General features: G+C 51.6%; 1 protein-coding gene across 3 annotated transcripts in view; it reads left to right on the top strand.

The window, feature by feature from the left end:
* Positions 1-27,394, top strand: part of CMIP (c-Maf inducing protein) — a 220,598-nt gene that overhangs the window by 158,999 nt on the left and 34,205 nt on the right. For 2 of the 3 annotated variants that reach the window (XM_074370363.1, XM_010967605.3), the window contains 3 exons: positions 15,413-15,574; positions 20,154-20,195; positions 24,865-24,927. In XM_074370363.1, coding sequence (XP_074226464.1) covers positions 15,413-15,574; positions 20,154-20,195; positions 24,865-24,927 — 267 coding nt within the window. Of the gene's footprint in view, positions 1-14,722; positions 14,851-15,412; positions 15,575-20,153; positions 20,196-24,864; positions 24,928-27,394 lie in introns of those variants that run through there. The other variant, XM_045505419.2, reaches the window with a different exon arrangement.

The following is a 27,394-nucleotide window of genomic DNA, read 5'->3' as shown; positions in this document are numbered from 1 at the left end:
TTAGGTTGTTTCCATGTCTTGGCTGTTGTAAATAACGCTGTTATGAACACTGGGGTGCATGTATCTCTTTAAATTAGAGTTTTCTCTGGGTATATGCCCAGGAGTGGGATTGCTGGGTCATATGTTAAGTCTATTATTAGTTTTTCAAGGGACCTCCATACTGTTCCCTATAGTGTCAAGCTATAATTCATACATTAAAAAAATGCACACACCTTATCTGTTGGGGGTGGTGAGTTTTGACTATTGCATTCACCTGAATAATCAGCACCCAGACTCCCATCACCCCAGACAGTTCCCTCCTGACCACGTTCCAGTCAATCAATCCCTCACTCCCTAGATATCCACTATTAGCATTTAAGAAAAGTGACAGTCACACATGTACTTGGTAATTCTAAAAATTATAGAATGCACAGTCCCTCCTCCCTCAAGCCCATTTCTGAAAGGCAGCCCTGTTAGTCTCATGGGGCCTTTTAGAAGGTTTTTATGAAAATTCCTTTTGAAACTCCACACAGATTTTATTATCCACACGAGGTGTTCTTGCTCCTTTACCCTTTAATTACGTATCGCGGTTGAGCTCACACACAAGCTCACGCAGCACATACAGATCTACTTTTTTCTTTTTATGGTTTCGTAGTATTTCATGCAGACAAAGGTCAAGCCAGATGGGACTTTAGATCTTTCAGTGAAACTGTTTTCCAGATGGGAAGCTGAGTTTCTGCGAGAAAGGACAGGCCTTACTGAGCACCTCCCATCCACGGACCAAAGGCGGCAAGAAGTTCTCTGTGCCTCATCCTCGCTCCTTCCCATCCCTCTAACCATCCCACTCAAAAGGTCAAGAAGATGTAGTCCAGGAGCCCGGGGTGGAGTGACCCTCCTGGCCCCAGAGTGGGAAACAGGGGAGCTGGCTTTGCACCATGGCCCTGGGACCTCAAGCCTGTCCCTGCCCCTGCTGCCCCAGCCTGGGCTTCCTCAGCCCCACTGGAGAGCCAGCCCCGGGCTTGGGGACAGCAGACTGCCCAGCCCCTCCTGCATGAAGGCCTTCCCTGGGCCTCAGGCATGGCGCATGATAGCCGGCTCTCCAAACAGGAGAGAAGCGCATTTGTGGGTTGTTTGTCTCTCCCAGACGAGGAGGGGGACCAGGGCCTCAGCGTGTCATCCCACGCACGCTTTGACGGGGCTGATGAGTCACCGCACCACACAAGGAAGTTCTCCACGTAAATGCTTTGCGGGTGAACTTGTTTTCTGCCCTTTAAGGGAGAGTTTTTTTCCTCCCTTTCTCTTTCTTCAAATAAGTTTTTAAAACATAGATGCGAAGCAGTCTCTTGACCAGGAAGACCTTCTGTTCTCAGGAGTCTGCAGGTCCCTTCTGCAGCTGCGTGGTGGGCAGCTCGGTGGGCCGTGACGGGGGCCGGCCTTGGAGGGTGGGCAGCCTTCTGTTCTGTGTTCTGTGTTTGCCTCCGAGGCTCCTGCCTGCCTGTTGGCTCAGAGACGAGGCCAAACAGGGCCTCCAAAAAGAGCAGCACTTGTCCCCACAGAGGGATTAGGTCCTCACCACCCGGCAGTCAGAAAATACGCAGCAGGCAGCCAACTCTCTGGATGGAAAGGGGTTAGGGAGATAGGCTAATTGATCTGGAGACAAGGGTAAAATTGCTCTGGCCCTCGGGGCCCACACCCTGCTCCCAGAAGGACCCTGGTTCTGTCTTGGAACCAACAGACAGTTTTGCAGAAACCTCTGAAATGGACAGAGAGCCCCTGTCAAGGCTCCTGAAGCCACTCGATAGAGCCTGCCGGCCTTGGCAGCAGAGGAGGCCACAGTGGTCTGTGTCTGGCGAGGGCTGGAGTAACAGTGGGGACCAGGCAGCTGCGTGGACAAGACCCTTTGGCAGAGTGGGCCGAACCTGACCTCTGGGCAGGAACAGATGTGTGGGAGCGTGTGGACTCTAAAAAGCACAGCTGGGAGGTCAGGGCCAACTCAACATTGGCCGAAGGTGGTGGACTGGAGCGGACTGTTGGTGACTGCTGGCTCTGGAAGCATCTGTGTTGAACTTTCCATCTCGGGTGGTCTTTCTTTCCTTTCAGTCCTCTCTGCCACCATAGACCCAGGGGTTTTGGACCATTGCTCAGTGGTTCTCAAAGTGAGGTTCCCAGTCCAGCAGCACCTGCATGGCCTGGGAACTTACTAGAAATGCAAATCTTCTGTCTCATAAACTGAAGGTGGGAGAGGAGAGTGTAGCACACTGTGTTTTACATGTCCTCCAGGTGATTCTGATACACGCCACAGAGGGAGAGCCACTGCCACAGCTTGAGGAAAGGGGAAAGAAGCAGACATTTATTATGGGTCTACTATTTTCCAGCCATGTCATCTGTTACCCTGTTTAGGCCACAGTGTCCCTGGGAGGTGGGACTGTGTCCCCTGGTTACAGGCTAGAAAACTGACCTCAGGTTCAATAACTTTCCCCTGTATCCCAGCCGGAGTTGCCTGAGATACCGAGTTCCCCTGTATCTCAGCCTCAGCTGAGTCCCTTACGCCCTATAACTGGGTTCCTCTCAGTTTGAAATCAAGGGTAAACAGCTTTCTGGTGGCTCTGCCAGTGTCTCCGCCACTTGTGTGGCAACTTAGACTTCACCACTGTGAATGCCCTCAAAGCCCCCCCCCGCCCCTGACTCCATCTCGACCTTCTCCTTGGCCTGTCTGAGGGGCCTTCCTCTGCAAGGAAGGAGCAGCCCCCTGTAAGTCCTGCCTCCTCACAGGACCCCCGACTCGGGAAGGCAGGAATACGCCCGGCCTTTGGCCCAAGTGCACCTTCCTCACCTGCCTGGGCACACACACTGGAGATCAGCTGTCGGTGAGTTAATAAGCCAGGGTGCTCATAAATTTGGACCCCTGTGGCGGGAGCCATGGCCCCAGCCCAGAGGAGGCAGCCCGACAAGGGATGGAGGCTTCCCTCACAAAGGGATGAATGGGTCAGAAGCCCTTTGAAGTACTGCGAGCCCCAGATAAAGTTCTTAGTCAAATAAACAGCGGAGGCCCCTGTTGAGATGCTACCGGCTTGAAGCTGAGCCGGGGAACTCCTTATTTGGGAGAGAGATTTCCCTTCTTCAGGCCCGAGGGAAACAGCCCAGTGCTGTCTGTCCTCTGCCTTTCAGGGGAGCGAAACTCACCCCAGCTGGCCTCTCCCACATTGCAGAGGATGTACCACATTTGCATTTTTAAAAATTTTTTTGGTGAATTGCTATCCACCCGGGGTGTTTCCTCAGAAAACTGACGTTTCCTTTTACTGATTAACAAGCAGCCCCCACGGTGGTCTTCAGTATCAGGTTGGGTTCTGCACGGCGCGGGGCTCCGAGCACCCATAACATCGTCGGAAAACATCAGTACTAGACAATAATAGGATCTTCTTAAACAATGTTTTAAAAGTGGGGTCCCACCCACTCCTTGGGTCGAGTTCGTAATAAAGGAGAGGCAGGACAAGTCTCTGAGTACACCAAAGCCTGGGAACATGGATGGACTTTGGACTTGGGGACCATGGAAGTATGTGCTGGACCGAGGGGCCACCTCAAGGCAGGCAGTGGCTGCTAGGGAAGATTTCCTTGACACAGAGTACCTAGTAAAGGGACCAGCTGTCTGATCGGAGAGGAGCGTGTGGTCACTGATAACATGGCAGTCACAGCACTGGTGGCCACTGCTAGGGACACCATCAGAGCATTTGCACAGAGGGCTGGGGTCAGGCGAGAGGACTTCTGTTTGCTTGGTTTTCATTTTCTAAGTGTGTCTGTTGCCTTTGCCCAGTGATATTTGAGGTGGCTTACAAAAGCACACAGCATGGGGAAATCTGTACTAACTGATTTGGGGCGACTTCCACCAGGTGTTAAGGGAGAAAAAGCAAGATGTGATCCCTTTTTTGTAAAATGAAGTGAGAAACAAAACAACAAAAGCTGAGGACCCAAAAATCTTTATATATATTTGCATTTGATGATGTAGGGCCTTGGGGAAAGATCTGAACTGATACATACCAGGGGTTGGCAAACTGTCCACCCCACAGCCTGTTTCTGTAAGTTAGAGCCCCACCCATTTATGCGCCAACAGCAGCCCATGACCAGAAAAGCCTGTTGATATTTGTAATCTGGCCCTTTACAGAAAATGTTTGCTGACCACTGACGTATGTCATGGTTTTAGCATGGATTCCGGGGTAAAGGAGGTACAGTGAGGGGCAGAGGTGAGCTTATAAACAAGCCAACATGTATGATACAGGCTAAATTTATGTGCACTGTTATATGAGGGGAGGGCTGCATGTGCACACAGAAAGAATCCACGACGCAATGGTCCACCAGCGTACAGCTGTGCGGGCAGTGAGTGCACACTGTGAGCTCCTGTGTTCTTTGTTACTCCCTTCCTGATCACTGAGCCGTACGATTCTAGTTCTCTGGTGAACGTGTATTATTTCAGAAACGAGGTAACCTACTAGAACACTGAAAAGTCAGAACGAATAGGATCTCAGATACTCTCCAGCCCCTTCTAAGAATGTGGGATTCTGACCAATTTGAGAATTCTGTGGAAGGGACAGTATCACCTCCGTGATCCCAGTTTCTGAAATCTTTGGGGTTTTATTTTCTTTATTTCTTTTTAATGAAATGTACAATACATGGGTGTGTCTTCCTGCAACAATTTGAAACATTACAGATAAAGCTGAAGCTCATCTTGGCCCCCTCCCCCTGGGCCCTCCCTCAGGCCACTTCCCTCTCAAGGAGGATGACTGCCATCAGCCTGACACACGTCCTCCACTCCCCACCCATGTATGTGCAGCATATGCATGTGAACATATATGTACATGTGTATGTTTGCTTCCACACTGCACAGTGGCTCGTGGGAGTGGAATCTGGCAGATTTGTGAGCTCACTTTTGATCCTTTTAACTACTATCTAGTGTGACACTGCATGTGGGCCACAGTTTGTTCTAGCATTTAGGGGCTTCTAGTCCCCTTTATTTTTTCTCAAAAGTGAAGTATCTTTAATCAATGTTCTACTGGCTCAATAAATACCATTTATTGAGCACCTGTAAGGTGCTGGGCATTCAGCCTGAAACATCACATTTCATCTTGTCAACAGCTGTGAGAGGCAGACACTCCTCTTATCCCCGTTTTACAGATGAGGAAACTAAGGTTCAGAAATGTGATATAATTTGCCTGAGGCTGCACAGCTTATAAGTAGCAGAACAGAAGTCTGAATGGAGAGGTGCACCATTCTGCACACACCTGGGGTCCCTGTTTGGGCCTTACCTGAGCCCCTGAGTTCCCAGGAGTCCATAGGCCGGCAGGGGAGGCACGTGAGCGAGGGCAGTGAGGGGTAGTATCGGGTGTGCCAAGCATGGGCCTGGGGAGCGCCTGCCTCCCCAGAGTTCTGTGACCAGGCCAGAGGTGCACGCGACCCCTTCCTGGGCACCACCCACGGTATTCCCCAGCCTCTGGGGTTAGGCTCTGTGGAGACGGGAGAGCATTTCCAGAATGCTGAGAGCAGGTCTGAGGCTGTACCTGTGACCCCAGTTCAAGCTCCCTTCATTGACTGTGACCCGAGACCGTGAGGTGACCCTGAAGAGGGCTCCTGGTTCACCTGGAGCGGGTTACTGTCCCCTCTACTTTGGGATCTTTCGTCCATACAGTGGGGAGTGGTCCCATCTGCCACGTTAGACTGGACCAGCAGTGCTGACCCCTAGCTGCAGGCTCATATCACCTGGGAATTTTTATACTTACAAATAAAACTTTTCTTTACTGTGGTGAAATAATATGTAACAGGAAACTTACCATTTTAACCATTTTTAAGGCTATAGTTCTATAGCATTAAGTACATTCATGTTGTGCAACTATAACCACCATCTGCCTTTTTCCGTAGCATGTGTCAGAATCCTCTACCTTTTCATGGCTGAATAATATTCCATTGTGTCCATATCCAACATTTGTTTATCCCTTCATTGGTAGAATATGAACCCAGATGCCTTGTCTCCACCTTGCCCCCAACGACCCCTGGATGAGATTGGCCTGGGGTTGGACTCTGTTATTGCAGGGTTGTTAAGCCTCCCATATGGTTCTTATGCATAGCCAGGATTGAGACCTCCTCTTAGGATGAGCTTAGCTCACTGCCCGGCCATAGGAAGCCCTGGGTTATCAGCTGGCGTGATGGAGTTGCCAACTATTGGCTGATGTGTGACCCCAGAAAAGGAAAAGGAGCTCTGTTTGCTCTGAGCCAGAGCCCACCTCATGACTCCTCTTTGCTGAAGACCGTAAGCCAGCCCAGTGCTGACGTCCTGCCTGAATCCGCCTAGGACTTCCCTCTGCAGCTCTCCCGGGTATCCAGGCAGCTCCTTACGGCATCACTGATGGGCAGGGTAAGCCAGGAGAGGCTGCTGAGAGCAGGGCCCGGGCTGTCACCTCCGTAAAAGTAAAATACAAGGGAAGGGTCAACTCGAATGGCTGAAGTGGAACAGCAGGGTGGCCAGGAGCCTGGCTCCCTGGACTCCACCTTGCTTTCCTGCTCACCAGCTGTGTGTTTCCCGTAACAAAGGACCACAAACTGGGTGGCTTAAAACAACAGAAATTTATGCTCTCACAGTTCTGGGCCAGAAGTCCAAAATCAAGGTGTTGTCAGGGCTGGGATCCCTCCAGAGACTCTAAGGGAGGTTCCTTCCTTGCCTCTCCCAGCTTCTGGCGGCTGCCACACTACTTGGCGTTCCTTGGCTGGTAGATGCATTGCTCCCGTCTCTGCCTACATCCCCACATGGCCTTCTCTCCCTGTGTGCGTGTATGTCTTCACATGGCCTTTTTATAAGGACACCAGTGGTTGGATTTAGGACCCACCCTAATCCAGCACAGCCTCATCTTGATAGCATCTGTAAAGACCTATTTCCAAATAAGATTACATTCACAGATACCAGGGGTTAAGACTTGGACATACGGTTTGGAAGGACACAGCTCAACCCACAACACCAGTGTGACCTCAGGCAAGGTTTTCATCCCTCGATGCCCCACTCTGTGTATGAAGGGGACAGTGTATGATGGCAGATGACACTGCCTGCCTCCGAGGGAGGAGTAGACCAGGCACTCCCAGTAGGGTTCAGGAGCATCCGTCTTATCTGGAAGCTACTTAAAAGTGCAGACTCCCAGGCCCCCCTGGCTCTGAGTTAGAATCTGCCTTTTAATAACCCCTGCCCCCACCCAGGTGGTTCCTGCACACAGAAGTGTTTGAAGCGCACTGGGAGGGTTAAAGAATTTGGTACAGTGGCTGCCAGCGGTAGGAGCATGTCGTACATGTTGACCATTATTTCTGATTTTTGTTCTCCTCCCTTTAACAAATACTGACTACCTTCCATGTGCCCTCAGCTGTTCCAGCCACCACACAAAATAGTGAAGAAACAGACAAGGCATGATCCACCCCACTGCCCCCACCAAAGAGACAAGAGCTCAGTGAGGAAAATGGCCACTAGAATTTTTCAGTGCAGTCAGACAGATCCGTGCGGTGGCAGGATTTTGCCAAGGATGCGGCAGGCCCCAGATGCCAGGTGGGATGTGGTCCCCAGCTGCGAGCCTGGCACCAAAGCCAGTTTATCTCCTCACCAGCCAGATGCGTGGTTGCCCAGGCAACAAGCCGATGCTCCAGAGACTGTGAGCAGGACGCTGTGCCCGAGTTCCTGCAGTTTCCTTGGAAGCAGTAATGGCGGCGGGGAGACCGCCTCCTGTGGGCACTTGGGGGCAGAGTGCCCAGGCTCTTCCCACTCTTTCAAACCAATTACCCATCTCCCCAGGACCCGGCTTTCCAGGCAGATATCAGCCCAAAGCCGGGCTGCAGCCAGTCTGGAATTGCCTCCAGGCAGTTGGGAGGCGAGGCTCAACTTTTGGATTTAAAGGGCTTCTCAGTTGTCCTTGCAGCAGGTGGCGGCAGCACCAACCGAGGCAGAGAAGGCACTCCTGTGTGCCTCTCGGTGTGACACGGTGGTCGGGGACTGAGGATCCAAAGCTAAACCTGGGCCCCAGCTCCAGCGCTGGCTCTTACTAGCTCCTTAACTTAACCCCTCACAGACTCAATTTTCTCATCTATAAAATGGAACTAATTATACTGCTCACGTTGTCGCGCGGTTGTGAGAATTTTAAATGGTGTTTTATACAAAGCACTCAGCACAGGGGCTGGCTTGTGGAGAGCCCTCCGAAAGTGACAACAGTTCACGCTCTCGTGTCACGTGTCGCAGCGTGCTATGCAGGGTGGTGGTTCCTGGAACACGGTAATCACTGGGCAGGTGGGAGCCAGCATTGCTGGAATTAGTGTCATGAGAGTGAGCTGAGCTGCGCCTTACCCTCCAGCCTGCAGGGGAGTACCAGGACTAGGCCTGTGTCTCATTTTGTGTCTTTTCCTTGACTCCCTTATCCTCCATAGAGCCAGTGCCTCACTCAGCGTGGGTGTCCCTGCACCCATCTTGAAAAAACCCAAGTCCCTGGAGGGTATTCGTTAATTAATCTATCTGTTAATTAGCTGGACTGGCAGTAACAGTTCAGTAACTGTGTTGGCTAAATTGGAGTCTCTGTGCAGAGTCCACGGGGGTGGGGGGCTGAGAGGTTATGAGTCAGGCATAGGGTAACGATCAAGACTTGAGGGCCAAATGGGTAGCTGGGGGATGGCACACATGGACCAGTCACAAGCTTGAGTTGTGGCTGAAGGCAAAGTGATGGTACTTGATGCTAAAAGGAAGCTATTCTGGCGGATGAAGGAGAAGGTCAAAAATGCTGAGTGTTGGGGGCCCAGAAGCACACTGGCTTGGTAGAGATGGTGCGTTACATGGCATGTTCAGCATTCACAGCCCCAGCGGGTCTTGAAGGAATGAGAGGGTCAAAGGAATCAGAGAAGCCAAAGAAGTCACCCAATTCATCACTCTCCCTGGGTGTGCAAGGGACCCTGGGGACAGCTCCCTGTGGACCTTGAAGGGAAGGTTGGAGGAGCTGGGCAGGTAGGCAGGGTGTTGCTGACAAGTTGGCCCTGGCACTTAAGTGTTGCCTGAGTGGTGAGAGAGGTAATGAGCACATCACTGGTCCTCTGAGGTGTGGGTGGCAGAGAGGACTCCCCAGGACTTCAGGACAGCCTGCCCAATGCAGTGATGAAAACGTTCTCTATAAGTGCCGGCCAGTATGGCAGCTACCAGCCACGTGTGGCTGTCGAGCAGCCAGAATATGGCTAGTGGGACAGAGGTGCTGAAGTTTCAGTTGTATTTCATTTTAATTAGGTTCAGTGTAAGCAGCCACATGGGGCAGATGGCTTTCGTGCTGGGCAGCACGGCTCTGGGTTGGGCACAGGAAAGAAGCCGTAAAAGCCAGCCCAGCTCCTGCCTGACTCCTTTTTCTTGGTGGCTCCAGAGGTGCCCCTGCAGCCTTTCCTTTAATGATGGGTGAGGGGAGCATGCGTGCTCGTGTAAGCCTGAGCCTCGGAGGCTGCGGCAAGCGGCTGAGCGGCCGCCCCATCCCCGGGAGGCGTGCTTCCAGCACGTTCTGAGTCACGCCTCTCCTGGCTAGGGGCACCTTCCCGTGACAGCTCGCCTCCCATGGAGGAGCCGAGAGGCTCCGCTTCCCCAGGCCGGAGAACCTGGGTGCCTGTGACTGCCTCTGCCGTGGGAGCAGTTGCTGGAGAGATGGCGGATGTTGCCCAGGTAACGCCCCCTCCCTGGCAAGCAGAGGGTGAGGACTGCAATGGAGTGGCTGGCTCTTCCGCAAGGGAGGCAGGAGGCTCTTCCTGCTGTTGTTTCAGGAGTCAGTGGGGCTTAGTCACAGATGCCGGGAGCCCTCCTGAATCCCGCCTGCTCTGATCACTCACTCCCAGGACTTGGTAGGTGATAAGAGTGAGAGCTGCTATTCAGCCAGGAACCAGGCTAAGTGTTTATATATAACATCTCATGGAGTAGGCACAACAAGCCTTTGCTAGTGGTTCTTCTCATCCCTCGTTGCAGATGGGGAGAGTAGGGTGCCAGTAATAGACTGTAATTCCATGAGCACCAGGGCCTGTCTGCCCTGCTCACCGCGGGTATCCTTGGCACTTAATTCAGTGCTTGGCACACTGCAGTAGATGGTTCTTGGTAATTATTGTTGGATGATTGGATAGATGGATAATGCATGGATGGATGGATGGATGGATGGGGAGTAGGCAGGTAGATGAATGGAGGGATAGATGTGTTAATGGGTGGTTGGATAAGTGAATAGGTGGATGGGTAGATGGGGGATGAAACAGAGCTTAGATTTGAACTGGTCTGCTGACTGTAAAACCTGCACTCAACCACAAAGCCGTACTGTCTCTAGCTTTGTTTGATGTCTTCCACCTGCCTGGATTGCAATTTTTTTTTAAGCATCTTAATTGAGGTATAATTTACATGCCATAAAACTCACCTATTGTAAGCATATGAGTCAGTGTTTTAGTAAACATATAGTGTTGTGCTACCATCACCACAATACAGTTTTAAAAACAAATTTCCATCATCCTAAAAGATGCCCCTGTATCTGTTTGTAGTCTAATCCCTGTGGCCACCCCCAACTCCAGGCAACAACTGTTCCACTTTGTCTCTATAAATTTGTTTTTCTAGACATTGCATATGAAAGGAATCATCCAATATGTCTTTTACATCTGGCTTCTTTCACTGAGCATAATGTTTGTGAGGTTCCTCCATATTGTAGCCTGTGTGAGTGGTTGCATCCTTTTTACTGCCAAATACTATTCCATTGTCTGGATATACCACGTCTTGCTTATCCATTCATCAGTTGATGGGCATTTGGATGGCTTCCAGTGTGGGACTGTTATGAATACCACACTGTGGACATTCGTGTGCATGTCTTTATGTAGAGTCTGTTTTTTATTTCTCTTGAGTAGATTTCTAGGAACAAAACTGCTGGGTCCTATGATAAATTCATGTGTAATGTTTTGAGAAACTGTCAAACTGTTTTCCAATGATGCTGTACTGATTTACATCCCTGGCAGCAGTGCACAGGGATCCTGGTTTCCCTGCATCTTGGCAACACTTGGTTGTACCCTGTCTTTTGGTTACGGCCAGCCTGGTGGGTGTAGAGAGGTCTCTTTGTGGAGCTGCACTATGCTCTTATTCCTCAGCTGGGGTTTGACCTTTTCAGCCAAGGGTTGGCAAACTTATTCTTTAAAGGGCCAGATAGCAAATGTTTGGGGCTTTGTGGGCCACATTTGATTTTATCACATATTCTTCGACTTTTCTTATTTTGGGAGGTTTTTTTCCCCTTCACAACCCTTAAAAAATGTAAGAACATTCTTGGCTTCCTTGTACAAAAACAAGCAGGGAGACAGTTTCAAGGCTCCTGTCAAAGGAATCCAGCAGTCTGTCCACGCCGGACACGGCAGAGGTCAGCCAGCCCTTCTGGTGACATAGTCACAGTGGAAGGACTGTACTGCAGAGCCCAGGTCCGGGCCCCCAGGAGCCTGGGAGTCAGGGTTCCAGAGGCGTTTCCAGCCCAGCCCCACCGTGATTCATCACCAGATGAGCTCATCAGAGTTCCTGGGACCAAACGTGCTAATTTGTCACCCAAGGTGGAGTGACTGGGCCCCCATGGTCCTGGACAGGCCTCCCGCTGCCCTGCTCCAGGGCTCAGAGCCTCTTCTGGGAACCGGCTGCCTGCCCACAGCCCATGACCATGTTGTTGCAGCTGCCCTGTCTGCCTACTGCTCCCACCAGCCCCTCCTGCAGCTCCTCCGCCCCCTATCGGCTGGCCCCTGGCTCTCTGAGCCTTGGGGATGTGTTCTAGCCCTCACCCCATGACACCAAGTGTTCTTGACCCCTTCCCCACAGTGTCTCTTGGCGAGTCTGTCCCTCCTGTCCACCATCTGTGCTGGCCCTGACCGATGTGATAGAAAGAAGGAGACCTCTGGGGTCTACTGGAGCCGATTTGTACTTGTGAATTGTCCCTTTCTAGCTGTGTGACCTTGGACATGTCACCTCCCCAGCCATGGTAGTCTCGTGTGTAAGTGGGATACTAGAGCCTGTGGCAGGAGCTGCAGGTGCCCCACCCTCTTGGCCTTGCTTTGTCCTAAAGGCTGTCCCCTGGGAACTAACTTCCTTCCTTCATACTTTCCTTCCTTCCTCCCTTCCTTGCTTCCTTCCTTCCTTCCTTCCTTGCTTCCTTCCTTCCTTCCTTCCTTGCTTCCTTCCTTCCTTCCTTGCTTCCTTCCTCCCTCCCTTCGGGTTTTCCCTGGCTGTGGGAGCACTTTGGCCTGGGCACAGGGCAGCCTGAAGGTCTGCCATGTCCAGGAAGGCGGTAGGTAAACGGCACAGCTCCCTTGCTTCTTAGGTGGGTCAGCTCTGAGGCATGATCTACACTGTCTCACAGAGGCCCCCGCGGGACCCAACCCTCGTCCCCACAGTAGGGATGTTGCCAGTTGCCTAGGCATACGGTTGAGGATGCCGTGGGAATTTACTGCCTTCTCTTCCCTATCTCACTACCCACCCTGCACTGATGTGTCCTACGTTACCTCTCAGATAAAGGAACCGTCTGCACTGGGGGCCTTGTCTGAGGGTCTGCTCCCAGGGCAGGCAAGCCTATGACAGGCCCCCAGCCCCTCAGATTACTGTGAGGAGAGAGTGAGATGATGCCCCGCTGGGCTCAGCACAGCACCTGGTGCATCGGAGTACGTGCTCGTTAAACGCTGGCCCTTATTCCAGCCCTGGGGAACTTCTGGTCTTGACCGCAGCCTCTGTGACCACTCTTCTAGGGACACCTCTTAAGCGGAAGCTCAGGTGCTCGTGGGAAAGCTGTTGTCCTCCTTCATCTGCTGAGGGGACGACGTCAGTGAGTGCGGAGGCAGGTGGCACCCTGTGGGCCCTTTTGTGTGGGCCTCACTGTCTCCGAGTCTCGGCGACATCCAAATTCAGAGAGCTGGGGACATGGGGACCGTACTCACGGCCACCCACCCCCACGGGCTGGCTGTATTCAGTGAAGTTTAAATGAGGGCTGCCTGAAACAGTGTTCACCAAAAATTGATGATGGCTCTTTGTAGGTTGTGGGATTTTTGAGGCCTTTTATCATTTATCCTCTTGTTTGTGCTTTTCAGCATGGTTTAAATATCGTACAGTGAGCATGCCTGATTTTCACAAAAAGAATGAAGTCATTATTCTTTCCAAAGTAAACCACTAGCAGCTGATTAGAAGAGCGGGCACTTACAGCCCAGACCATATTCCAGGCTAGAAGCTACAGTGGGGAGATGTGGCTGTGTGTCGTTGTGGTTTTCTTTGGGGCTTAATATATGGTGGGTTCCTGTGACCATCTCATGGTCATTTAAAAATTAAGCAATTCTCTGGGCACAGAGCAAAACCGCAGTGTCCAGTACTCAGAGGAGCATTCATCCGCAGGGATGGGTCAGGTTCTTGCCTTGGAAGTGTCTGCACTGCCTGAGACTTCGGGCACTTTGCGTCTGCATAGACCTGGCAGGGCTCCTGGCTCACAGCGGGGCAGGAGACTCTGGCTGGCAGTAGCTAGAACCAAGTCTAGTTACGGTCCCAGGGAAGCCTCAGGGAACTGGGTGTGTCTTGTCCTTCAAGTCATGGGGTTCAGCAAATACTGACTGTCACCATCATCCCCATGGATAGCATATTTACTGTTCACTACCCCACCCCCTGAACTTGCCACGCATTTCTTCCGGTCCTTATAGGATCTAAAGTGATTGACAAGTAAATGTCTCCACTCTTCCTCATTCCCCACTTGATGAAAACTGTGCTGTCTTTACGTCAATGGCTGGTAGAGAGAGAGGGAGGGAGGGAGGGAGGGAGGGAGGTGGGGGAGGCAGAGTTTAGAGGGAGGAGGGAGAAGAAGGGAGAGACCAAGTACGGAGATTTACGGGAGAAAAGATCTGCACACTGAGGGGGAAATAAACTTAAGTGTGAGTTAACTCAGCAGTTGACGGGTGACAGTGTGGGTGCGATGGGGTGTGATTAGCAAGTAAGAGGCTCCAGAAAATCAGGGAGTGTGAAAAAAATGGGAGAAAGAAAATGGGATACTGTCTGTATCACCGTGGGTTGTACATTTCATCCCTTTAAAGTTTTTCAAAAGAGACAAGTTAAGCATCTGGGTTCCCTTTTTGTTACAGGACTGTTCTATTTGGACTGTGCTTTTGAGTGTAACTCTGTACAGAGAGCATACCATGTGGGTCCAGGATTTATAAGGGTTACACGTTGAAGGAGGCCACAAGGTATCCTCAGGCATAATTTACAGAAGAGGAAACTGAGGCTCGGGGGATGAAATTGTTCATAGGAAGAACCAGGTCTGTCTGATTCCAAAGTCTGCCTCCTGTTCCACCACGGTGCCTCACTCATCACAATGGACTACTCAGTTTGATGTGGAAGATGTCCCCTAAATGCTTCATTTTAGACACTGGTTTCCCAGACCCTTTGTAATTCTTAACTCAGAACCTAACTGGTCTGGGAGACCCCAGCGGCCTGCAGAGCTTGTCTTTGAACCTCAGGGGCCAGTGGGAAAGCCTCATCTCCTCCTTCCATCCTTCAGACTTTGGCTCAGAGATTGTGACATGTGACCCAGCTGGCTGTGGGCTCAGTGACATTAAAATTAGGTTTTCCCCAAGGAGCAGAGCACTTAATGAAGGAGTTTATCCAGTTAGAAAGCGAGACTCCCAAGCAAGCGGGCGGCAGTGGGGCAGGCAGCTGCAGAGCCCGGGGAGCGCTGGCTGAGACCTCAGCCTTCAGAGAGGGCTTCTGTTTCCATGATGTCAGAGGGGCGGAACTAGCCCGGCCTCATGTGGAGGGAGCCGCGGCCCCAGCCTGAGCTGCTCACCAGCTTTGGATGCGGCGCCCCAGCAGAGGTGAGGACACTCCTGTCTCACTCCTCAGGTGGAACGGCCCTGGGCCATTCAGGGCTCCGTCCCCACGTGCCCACCCAGCTGGAAAAGAATCCCAGGCCCCAAGGCTGTCTATCGGGTTTCTTAGCTGAGCACCACTCTCCAAGAGGACCTCGTAGGATCAAGATGAGCAGAAACAGTGCCTCCTAATCAAAGTCCAAAGTCCGTCCCTTTGTGGACGGTGAATGCTTCCGCTCCTACTGCATTTGAATACTTGGGAAACAAGTTTGGCAGAAGATAGCGTCTGAAGGAGAAATGTATCTTCATTCCTTCTTTTAAGTCACTGGAAGCGGAGTGGAAATTACTCTTCTAGTGTTCAGGAGGCCTGGCTGTCTGAAACGCAGCCTGCAACTTGAGGCAAGACCCTGCCATCTTGGGGTATCGGATTCTCGTGGAGGGGGCAGGTCCACGCCAACAGGTTCTCAGGGCCTTTTACATCCAGTGCGTCTGATTCTTGAATCATCTTGTATCTTACGCCCTCGGCATTTCAGTAACATGTTTGGGTCTCTTTCTCTCTCCCAACCAGAAAAAGATTTACAAATACAAGAAAGTCCTGAGTAACCCAAGCCGTTGGGAAGTTGTCTTGAAGGAGATCCGAACTCTGGTGGACATGGCCCTGACGTCCCCTCTGCAGGATGACTCCATCAACCAAGCCCCACTGGAAATCGTCTCGAAACTGCTCTCAGAGGTAACACGCCTCCCCTTGGCTTGATTTCGCATTATGCCCCCCTCCCCAACTTCGGAGTTGTCTTCCTTTACCCACCCTGAGCCCCACCCCAAGCCCCACCCCATACCCCAGAGCAGAATCAGATTTGAATCTATGTTGTCTCCCTGTTGCTGAAGGAAGTGAGTGGTCCCCAGCGATCCAAGGGAGCAGAGAAGGAGGTTTGCCCCCAGTGCTTCCAGCTGAGCCAGCGTCCAAGGACGAAGGGAGAGCTGTTGCCACCCTGCCGTGCCCCTAGACCAGATTTGGGACAGGTTGTGGCCAGTGCTGGTCTTGGCCAGAGGCTGGGCTGGTAGTGGTGATGATGGCAGCTGCTTTCAGAATCTAGTTCATTCCTGAGATGGAAGCACATCCGTGAAGCCCTCAGACTGCCCTCCTGTGCCCACGGTGCTGGCCCACCTCCGTCTCCCCACCCGGTGCTGGCCCGCTTCCATCTCCCCTCCCAGCACTGGAGGTCCAGACAGACATGGCTTTCTGCTCTAATCACCCCCCACAGCCGACAGCTATACTTTGTTTCACTCGCACAGGGTTTTAAAAATCAAGAGATTAGACAACAAAATGGAAGTTTTAAGTTCTCTTTAAAAACGGTCAGAAAATCCAGCAGCAGTTGGCAGCTGGTGCTCCTCAGTGCCACCAATCTGAGCTGTCGACTTTGCCGGGTAGCCCCACATTTCAAGTGTGTGCCATGGGCTAGGCTCTGTTCTGGGCTTTTGGATAAAGACAGACCCCTGCCTTCCTGGGACTCACGCTCCAGCAGTGGGGACAGTGGGACACGTGGCTTAGCAGTCAGTTGGGCTGTTCCGTAGAAGGCCAAGGGGCCTTCAGAAACATCTTGCTATTTACTCTATTCCAGTGCTATTCTAACCGCTTTTCAAATATTAATGTGCTCATTTATTTGCCTGCCTGGCCCCCTAGGGGCACTAGAGTCAATGACTCCTGGTTTAAACTATGCATGGCCACCAGAGAGATTTCTGTCTCTCTCCCCCTGGTTCCCACACGCCCTCGGACTCCTGCACATGTTCCCTCCACTCTCTCTGCAGGCCCAGGCTCATCACTGCCCATGGTCCAGGAACTGGCCAGGCCTCCCTTGTCTGCTGAATGGAGAGGGTCCCTTGCCCTGGGCAGGGGTGGGGCACGAGGTGGAAAGTGGGTGGCCGAGACAGGCGGAAGTAGAGAAGTAGGACTGTCTGTCCTTGGGTGGGAGACCCTTGTTTGCAGAATAGTCGCAACCTGGGCTCTGAAATGAATCATGGTCAAGGTTTGGAATTTGAGGCCAGGTGCCATACGCCCAACCGCAAGTCCAGGTCTCCCACCTGAGCAGGAGAAGCCCATAGGCAGGCCAGGGGCTGGCTTCTTGTCTGGAGAAGGGAGAGGCAGCTGACCCTCAGGAAGTACCTGCTGTGTGCCAGGCCAGCTCCAGGTGCCATACACACAGCATCTCGTCTGACCCTTGTGTTCTCCCTAAGAGATGGGCCTTGCTGTCTCCATTTCACAGATGGGGAAACTGAGGCCCAGAGATGCTAAGTGACCTGCCGAGTAAGGAGGAGTGGCTGGACATTCCACCTTAGGGCTGTCTGTATGTCACTATAAGGCTGCATCACCCACCCCATCAGCCCTACCAGCTTCAGCCACTGTCACACCATTGTTAAGTCAGGCTCATTGTCAGGATGATGGCAAAGGTGGCAGATGACACTGTGGCCACCCTCTGGCGGGATTTCTCTCCCATCTCAGATATATTTTATGTGACCACATGCTCGTGTGCTTTGCCTCATTTCTCAGGCTTTAGATCAAGGATCTCAAAGTCAGCTGATCACCAAGCACTAGGGCAGAGAGACAAAGGCATTTAAAGGGGGAAAAAATGGAAGAAGCTTGTATTTGCTGTGCGTGTGCGTCTATTGGGTGTCCGGGGGGGTGGGGAGAGGAGTCAGCATTACCTTTGATTTGCTGATGAGAGCTGCCATTTGTGGGGGACAGAGCCCCCAGGTTGCGTCCCCTCCAGTGAGCTTAATGCCTCTCCAAGTGACACATTTTTTGAGCACGTGCTCTGTGACGATCACATCGGCAGGCATTTACACCTGACCTTTTCCATTTCTTCCAGCGACTCTGCAGGGTAAGGATTAAGATGGATAGGAGAGTCAGCAGAGGCTCTGTGGGGTTAAGTCGCCTGCCCAGGGTCACTTGGATGAGGGGTGGGCAGGAACCAGGCCCAAGTCTGCCCGATTGCAAAGCTCATGTTCTTGTGCGTAGATGTAACATTACCTGATGGTAGAGATTGTTGAGTGGGGAGACCCAGCCACGCAGGACAGCAGTTAAGAGCAGGTACGTGGAGCCAGAAAGACCTGCTTCTCCCCTCAGGAGCTCACTGGGCTTGTACATGTTTCTAGATCTCTCAGAGCCATTTTCATCTGTGAGCCGAGGCTAAGATTAGCACCCATTTCATAGAATTGAGTATGGGATGCTCTAATATGTATACAGTGCCTGGCACTGTGCCTGCCATGTAGGACCAGTTGATAAATGGTCACATTTCTTTTGTCATAGGAGATGGCTGTGAACTTGACCTTAAGCACCCTCAGCTAGCTGTCTAGAGGGGATGGGAGGAAAAACAAACCCTCCTTCCTCCTTGCCCTATTGTGTTAATAGCATGTGGACTAGATTCTTTTCCTTGTCTGTTCTCTTTGCTCAAGTCGTTCCCAAGGCTGCCTCCTAAGATGCACCAGGCATCACCATGCCGACCAGAAGGTGGGCAGGATCCCAAGAGAGGGAGAGGGAGAACGGGGCTATTAAAGCTGGCATCCCCAACTTCCTGGGCTTTTGTTGGATTGAGTGTTTGGAGTGGCCACTCAGTTTGGGATTCAAGTGTTCCCTCTAATGCAGTGGCTGTTAGAGAGCACTCTCCACCCCAGGTCAGAAATGGCCTTAGTGAAGAGAAGTTGCCCTGAGGAATGGCATGTGCTGTCACCAGTGACTGGGACAAAAGAAGCAGCATCTGTGGTTGCCGAGAGCGCTTCCTGGAAAGGTGCATGGGTGTGGTGAGAGATTACTGGTCCCTTTGGAGCTCCCACTGCAGCCTGAAAGATGGAACTGCCCCTTGCGTGGGTGAAAACTGTAGCTCAGTGGCAGGAGATACAGGCTTTGGAACCAGGACAGACAGGGGTCAAATCCCCACCCCACCACCTGTTACCTGTGCTCCCTGGCAAGCGACTGCACGTCTTTGAGTCTCAGGTCGCTCATCTGTCACTGGGATGGGAGGAGAGCCTATCACAAGAAGGGGAAATGGGAGGGAGGAGTGTAGCAGAGCCCCGACACGGTGCTTGAGGCATAGCGAGGAGGAAAGACCTTAACCAGGCTTTCATCTGCCCTCGGCTGAGAAATCGCTGGTGTTTAATAATCTGCCATAAACAGTCTGCTCAAATTCCACAAGGTCCACAAAAAGAAAAAGGCATTGGAATCCAAAAACACATCCTTCTGTGTGGTCTGGATCCTAAGCACCTAGGTCAGGCTGTCTCCATGGGAACCTGGACGCTCCTGGAGCTGAGGCACTGACCGTGGTTCTGCAGCCACCTTCATCCCTTGGGCAGCCAGCTTACAGGACAAAAGCACATTCATGGCTCACTAGCTTTTCTTTCGCTTTAGCTGGGGTAAACGCTGTAGATACCAGATACCAGAGGCTCTTTAAACCTGTTCAGCCCATGGGGCTCTTTCTTGAACGTGCAAACAGTTGATCTTGCAGCTTACTGTCCAGAGGGGAGGTGTGCTATAAACAGCAAACATGGCTATTGGAAAATGTGAATTGACACCATTGAAAGCCCGTGTCCACCGAGACAGGCAGTCAGAGCAGGAGTGGCTGTGTCTGAGTTTTCCCACTATCTCGTGTTTATTGCATTTTCATCCCTTACCCCCTTAGCGTACACAGGGTGGTGGTAACAGGTACCAGCTGTGTAAGAAAATTCCAGATGGGGAGGGGGGAAAATACTAAAAATTAAGTAAGTTTAATCCATTCAACTGAATATTTTTGCAGGTGAATTGCTAGCGTTTTAATTAAGCCAGAACATCTTGGGCCAACTCATGGTGAACACTAGTGTTCCCTGGGAACCTAGTTTGAGAACCACTGAAATACTATACCTGCCACCCCTAAAAGACTTGCTGGAATAAAGTCAAGACTTTCGAGTCTGTTTCTTTACATGTTTCTTCCTGGCGCCAAGCACAGGAAGAAGGGATCCCCCTTTACAGGGGAAGAAACTGTCTCACTGAGAAGTGACTCGTCCAAGGTCCCCGTAATTTACAAGTGGTGAAACAGGGACTTGGAACTCAGTTCTCCCTGCCCCAGAGCCATAGTTTCCCCCTTCCTGCCTTTAAGAGTCTTCTAATCTGTTTAATTTAAAAAAAAAAAAAAAGAAAAGTGACAGCTGCATTCTCCCTGAGAGGCTGAAAGCAGTTTGAAACTGTGTGGACCTTTGAGATACAAATGTTCCATTTCATTAATTTTTCTTTTTTTTTTTTTTTTTGCTTTGTTTTCCTCCTGCATCCTCTGTTCATCCTTTAGAACACAAACTTGACGACCCAGGAGCATGAAAACATCATTGTGGTAAGTGCCCCCAGTCCCTCTCGCTCTGCCCGCCTCCCCTGGCCACGCCCTCCCGGGTTTGAGTGAGTCCCTGGAGGGCCAGCATGATTCACCAGCACAGCGACCTTGCTCAGTTTTGTCTTTCCTATGAAGCCAGACATGTCTCCCTCCTGCCTTTGCACATTTCAGAGCCCCAACTGACAGCAGGGAGGGGGTGTAATTATCAGTCTTTGAGGTTTGTAGCAAATGTGTCTTAATCGCCTCCTCCTTCCCGGGTCTGCCGCAGGGAGTTGAAGGCAGGAGATGGCAAAGACCACATAATTTATTCACAGGCATAACCCTATTAGCTGAAAGGTAAACTTTCTCTTTCTTGCCCCAGGAAATGTCTCCTAATTAATCCACAAATAGAACCTGGATTTAATTTCCTCTGATGTGCAAAGTGAGATGGTATTTTCTGGGACTTGACTATAATGTAAGCATTTTAGGGGGTAGAATACCTTCCTGGGTGATTTTAAGCTAAGAAACATGACTCACAGAGAGAAGAAAGAAACGAAGTTGCACCTCCAGGGTGCCAGGCACTGAGCTGTGTGTATCTGAAGCCACAGATAACTAAGACAGCTCCTGCTCCTGAGGAGTTCATCATCTATTAAATGAGATCACTGCAAACAGAGGCATGTAATGTAGAGTGGAGTGATTAACTCACCTGAGAAAGAAGCCAGAGAGCTTCCCAGAGGCAGTGATGTCTGAGCTGGGTTTTGAAGGATCACTAGGAGTTTGCCAGATGGCATAACAGGGGGAAGGCATTCCAGAGAGGGAAAGCAAAACATGCTTAGAGTTTTAAGGCAACATGGAACATTCTGAAGCTTCAGAATTGCTGGAGCATAAGCATAAGGAAGTAGGAAGCAGGAGGGCAGAATTTGAAGTGGAAGTGAGAAGCTGAGCTTTGTGTGCCCAGGGAAGGACCTGGGATGTTCACCTGCCCAAGAGGTCCTGTGGCTGCAGCCTCCAACACAACGGCAACATCCCAGACACCCTGGTCCTCTGAGCTGCATTAGGGCTTCAGGAGCCCACCCACTTGGCCCTGGTGAGCCCAGCCTGAAGATCACCTCCTTGCCCCATCTGGGTCCTGTGGGCACCAAAGGAGGTGAGCCTTGGGCCTTTTTCTGTGGAGAATAAAGGCAGCAGCTTCTGTGGAGCCCCAACCACAGTGTCTGGCGCATAGCAGGTGCTCAGTGGGTGTTTGCTAAAAATACAGATTTTTTTTCCCATGCTCTGCCCTGACCACTCATTGCCTTCTCTTGCTAGAACAGGGAAAGCGTCAGCCTGGGTCTCCCCAGTCACCCACCACCACCTTTCTCTAATATATTATGAATTAATAAATTTTTTTAACAAACATTTGTTGACATGTGAGTCCAAGCCTGTGCCAGATACTGATCTCAGTTCCACAGACTGAATTGCCACTGAGGGATATTCTGTGTGCTGGGAGAACCTGGCAGATAATTAAGAAATTGCATGATCAGGGATTGAGATTTGTTCAGGGTGTTAGCAGAGCACAGAGGGCAGGCACCTGATCTCCTCTCTCAGGGAGGGTCCTGGGAGGAAGATGACAAAGGAGGTGAGAGAGCTGAGTCTTAAAGATTGGATAGGATGCTCCAGGGAAAGGCAGTCCAGGAAGGGAGCCCGGCACATGCAAAGGCAGAGAGACTCTCGCTGGTGGAGAAGCAGGCAGGGACATGGGTGCCAGGAAGGAGCTGGCATCTTCCTCTCCCTGCTGGCAACAGCTGTGGGTCCCCCTTTGCACCTTGGCCCCGGAAGGAGGGTGAGGGCTCTGGACCAGGGAGGAGCCTGGGAAAGGAATTTTGATCTGAGAAATCCAGGCTTGCATTTATCCAGCTAATTGGGCCAGGCTGACCCCTTAATTGGCCTGGGCTGAGCTTCCCTGCTCAGCGGGGATGCCTGAGAACACGGAAGAATGTGATCTGAGGGTCTGACCCTCAGCCCTGGGTTTTACAGCCCTGCTTTCAGCATTCTTTATGACCGATGCTGTTACCATTACCACGAAGCCTCCTGCAGCCTCCTTTCATGCCAACAATTACATTCTGTGATTTGACCTGTTGGCAATTAGTCTTCTCCCAATGGGGCTTGGTATTTTTTTTATGTACTTCTTTTTCCTAAGTACTTTCATGAGTAACTTGAGTTGGTTTTATTCAACCCATCAGTCAGGCATCAATGCAATAGGTAATTGTTGGCTGGCAGGTCACTAGACAAGCATGGACCCGGAGTCCAGACCCTGGCAGTGTCCCCAGGTGCTCTGAAGAACGTGGGCTTAAAGCTGAGTGTGTTTCAAGTTCAGAGCCAAATGCAGACCCTGGGCCCACCTTACATCATCTGTGACCTTGGGCGAGTAATGGAAGAACTTTTAATCTTGTTTAAAATATCTTTAAAATATTCTTTAAAGTGCTTTTGCAGTGAGTATATTTTAATTGTTTTTAAAAAAAAAAAAGATTTCACCCCATCCCAGCGCCCCCTTCAGAGACAGCCCTGGAGGTTTTCAGAGGGTAACAAACCCACACAGACAGATACAGTTGTGTTTTTATTTTTTACTTTTAACATTAATGATGTGATGCAGGATGTGTTTTGTTCTGTTTGTTTTTTCACTTAACAACATGTCTCGGAGATTACTTAAGTCTACTCCAGGGTTTCTCACTCTAGGCACTAGTAACATTTGGGGACGGATGATTCTTTGTGGTGGGGGCTGTCCTGAGCATTGTAGGATGTCCAGCATCCCTGGCCTCCACCCACTAGATGCCATAGCGTTCCCCTGTTGTGACAATCGAAGTGTCTCCAGACATGCCAATATTCCCTGGTAGGGGGCAAAGCCAACCCCAGTTGAGAACCACTGGTCTATGCCATTCTTTCTACTGGCTGTAGAATCTTTATTTAACTAGATGGCCATTCAGATCATTTCCAGCTAACTTGACCCTCTAAGCATGAGATTCCTCATCTATGAAATGGGCGTAATGACAGTGCCTTTCTTTTGGGGCTGCTGGGATGGTTAAATGGGCGAATGCACCTAACATGCTTAGCAGAGGACTCGGCTCATAGCAATATTCCACAAAAATATACATGCTTTTTATTAATAATACGGTTTAAAACAGTCATTATCCTGTGCCTGGGGCAAGACTTGTAACAACCTCCCTGACCCTCTGTCTCTTCATCGTACAAATGGGAATGACTACTGCTTGACCCCACAGAGTTGTCGTGTGGATCTCTCCTTGATCCATTCCCACAGCAAGGCCTTTGGGTATGGGTGGGGACCCCTCTGTGGGGCCTTCCGCCTGTTTCGGGACCACTAGGGAAAGGAAAGCACAGCGGGTACCAGGAGGCGATGATGGCTAGCTGGGCAGTTACATGAGTGCCCCACCGTGGAAAATGAAGTCATCACATGTGAGGCTTTGCTTCCCGGCGCCAATGGTCAGGCTGACCAGCAGGTGGAAGGAGGCCCAGGATCTTGCTCGCCCAGGGCTGCACTGTCCAGTATGGCAGCTACTGGCCATACATGGCTCCACATTTTAACTGACATGAAAGAAACAATTTTAAAAAGAAATAAAATTAAGAGTGTGGTTCCTCAATCACACTAACCACATTTCAAATCTCAACAGTCACAGGAAGCTAGTGGCCACTGTACTGGATCATGCAGCTCACTAGTCCTGGTGCCGGCTCCTGGGTCTTCTGGTTCCTACCATTGTGCCCAGTGTGGCAAACGGGAAAATGAGAGGACCTCACTTGGGCTTTAAGCAGCCCATAGCAAATGTTTATAGAGAGCTGGCCTTGTTCCAGGCTCTGTGAGGCACCTTACACCAAGGGCTCTCCGCTGGGGCTGATTTTTGACAATGTCTGGACACACTTCTTCCCAGTTGTTCAAATTTTTATTTGAGTTTGAAATTTAGCAAGATGATTAAAACAGAAATTATGAAAGGGGCAAAAAACCAAGAATCAAATACCATTGGGGCCACGGGGACCTTGCTCAGGAATGGTGGGGGAAGCAGTCACATGGTAGAGCTCGCCTAAGAAGGCTTGGCGAGGAATGAGTTCAAGGGACGTTAGACAGTCTAAGCTTCCTTCATACAAAATGAAGTGTGTCTGGAGACATTTTTGATTGTCACCGCGGGTTGGGGGTTGAGACAAGGACAGCTGCACCACCAGCAGTGCCCGCCCCAGGTACTGACAGGGCGAGACTGAGAAGCCCTCTCTGCACGGATTAGCTCCACTCACCTCCCAGTGCTGCTCTCTGCTCCACTTCCAGGTGGGGCCCCAGGGTTAAGAGAGACGAAACAGCTTGCTCTAATGGACACACTGTAGGAAGTGCCAGAACCAGGACTGGCACCCAGGGCTCCGCCCCCAAAGCCTGGGCTTATAGACACTACGCATCTTGCTTCATAGTCAGGGGGCCATGGATACCAGCAGGTCTTGAAACCCCTAAAGTGATAGGCATCATTGGAGGTATATATTTGGGGGAGGCCAGCCCAGAGCTTTTAGCATCTTGTCATGCATTCCCCAGTTTGAGAATGGGCTGTTTTCACCCAGAGGATGACAAGGGAGGTTGTGCTTTTCCCACCTCTTATGTAGACACACCCGCGTACGATTCCTTCCAAGAGATTCCGACTGACGTTTGTTCACTGTCTTTCAGGCAATCGCTCCTTTGCTGGAAAACAACCATCCACCACCAGATCTCTGTGAATTCTTTTGCAAGGTATGGCAGGAAGCAGCCTGCCTTCCATCTGGGCATGGTGGGGGTTGGTTTTGCAAAATTTGCTGAAATCCCAAAATTAGACGCCCCCCACCCCCGACCCCTGGACCCAGGTCCGGGCCCAGACACAGCTAAAGACACCCCGTTCTTAGGGTCACAGCCTCTCTGCCAGACAAGCAGTAACGAGGCCCAGGGTCCAGACTAGTGGGTCAGGGAGAGGCATCTGGGTTTCCCTTGAAATATCTTCGTGGCTGTCTTGGGAGACGTTTGCAGCAGATTTTCTGGGCTCCTGACATCAGAGCTCGGCTATTATTAGCCAGGGCGCCTCAGAGCACCGGCTGGCCCACAGCGGGGACATGGCCGCAGGGCTTTCCCTGAGCAAGGAAGTCTGGCCAGGGATGCCAGGTTAGCTTGGAGGGGCCCAGGAGCAGGACATCCGGTCCCAGGGACCCAGCGCCAGCCTCACAGTGGGATCTGCACGGAACGTGCCCAGGGCACGTCAGGGACCAGGCATCCCTCGCTCCGAGAGCACACTCAGCAGCCCAGGGGCTGAGCAATTCTCTGCTGGGTGATTTTCTAAATGCAATGATTTGATGTCCTTGGGAAGTCACAGGGCCCAGTTTGCTGCTTTCCCAGCGCTCCCCTGGGCTCACTCCCACTGAACCCCTTCACTGAGCTGGTTCCTTCCACAGCCATGTGCTGACCTTTGGGGTGGGGGGTGCTGTGTCCACCAGGGAGACAGGCACGTGATGGGGCAGAGCGGGCACCTGGGGCTGCTGGTTCTGGAGGAAGGGAGACTGTGGTGCACTTATTGCCCTCCTGCCCTCTCCCTGCCCCCTGCCCCCTACTCAGGGAGTGTGCTGTGTGTGTGTGTGTGTGTGTGTGTGTGTGTGTGTGTGTGAGGGGACATAAGGTTTAGGGGGACAGGATCGCACTGTCCTCTTTGCCCCATCTCTCCATCAGGAGACCTTTTCCAGCGACCCACAGAGCAGAAGGTGGGCCCAGACGGCTGCCTGAAGTGCCCAGTGCATTTCTTTATTATTATTTTTTTAGTTGAAGTATGGTCGGTTTACAATGTTGTGTTACCCAGTGGGCATGTGGGCACATGCCAGTGAGTGCCCTCTGGTCCAAGTGGTGAGCCCCGAGTGTGCGGCTAAGTGTGTGTGTGTGTGTGAGAGCAGGCCTCCCCCTGGGCATTGGGTCCTGTGCTGTGCCAAGGCCTCTCCCCCGGGGAACACGAAGGAAAGAAGCAGCTTGGCGAGACTGAAGACAAGTGAGACAGGCCTTCTAGTCCCCCGAGCCAGGGGGGCTCAGATCCAGAGCTTGGACTCCTCAGAGGATGGCCAGCTGCCCCTTTCCTGTGCCGGCGGGTCATCTCCTTTCTGCTGTTTTGTCCAGGTTAATCCAAACCTGCTTCTTGGTTTTCCCAAGCTGTGCAGTTTCTCCCAAATCTCATGGTTTTCCAGCATCTGTTCTAGAAAGTGGACCTTTGTTCCAAGTTATCCATACCTGAGGGCTCCTGGTGGCACAGTTTGAAAAGCAGTGATGTGGAGGAAGCCATCCTTTCTGGCATTTCCCTGTAGAACACCCCATAGAGCTGCCCTGCCGTTTGGAGAAGGGGGAGCCTAGCCACACGAGCCTGGAGATTTGGGCCTGTTTTCCCTCTGGGCATGGGAGTTGCAGCCTCAGCACCTCACCCACCATACAGCTCAACTAGAGAGAGGCTGAGAGAACAAAGCCTCCTCCACCAGGTCCGCTTGGCCAGCTCCCTGGACACACCCAGCAGCCTCTCCTGCCAGACTTGGAAGCCCAAACCCTGAGGTCTGGGGACAGTTTATTCTTCTAGGGTTGTCCAGGGAAGCCCGATTTCTAATATCCGAAGTCCAGTGTCCTCTCCTAGGGTTGGAAAGGCAGCATCTTCAGGCCCAGACAGGGGCTTCACCTGCTCCACCCGAAGGCCTTCGATTTCATTTTGAGAAACAACCCCCATGCTGGTGAGATTAAGCACACCCAAGGGCCATGTGTGGCCTGCAGACTGCAGCCAGCTTGTCAAAGCCCTCAGCTGAGAGGCCACAGAATTTTTGAGATTCTAACATCCGAAAACTAACCCCTGGTATTCTCGCACCCAATTTCAGGAGGCTCCACTGCTAGACCACGCCCTCCGAACCTTAGTGCTGCAGAAGTCTCGGCCTGTTAAATAGGGGGCCTGGTGGGACGGACTCCTGTCTGTACCGTCTGAAACAATCTCAGACTTTAAGATCAAAACAGAAAGCAAACAGAAGATCCCATCCCCATGCACTTCAGTTACTCCCCCAAAATGAACAAAAAGCTGTGCAGCAATACTCCGCAGGGGAACCCAGGCATCAGGGCTGGGTCCACTGCCCTGAGCGCTGTGAGGAGCCCCAGACCGCAGCCAGGGCTTCCACAGGGCCGGGCGGCCCCAGCTGGACCCCACCAGGCTCGGCGCTGA

This window comes from Camelus bactrianus, chromosome 9, assembly GCF_048773025.1.
Source record: "Camelus bactrianus isolate YW-2024 breed Bactrian camel chromosome 9, ASM4877302v1, whole genome shotgun sequence".
NCBI lineage: Eukaryota > Metazoa > Chordata > Mammalia > Artiodactyla > Camelidae > Camelus > Camelus bactrianus.
This window is presented reverse-complemented; position numbering and strand designations above follow the sequence as displayed.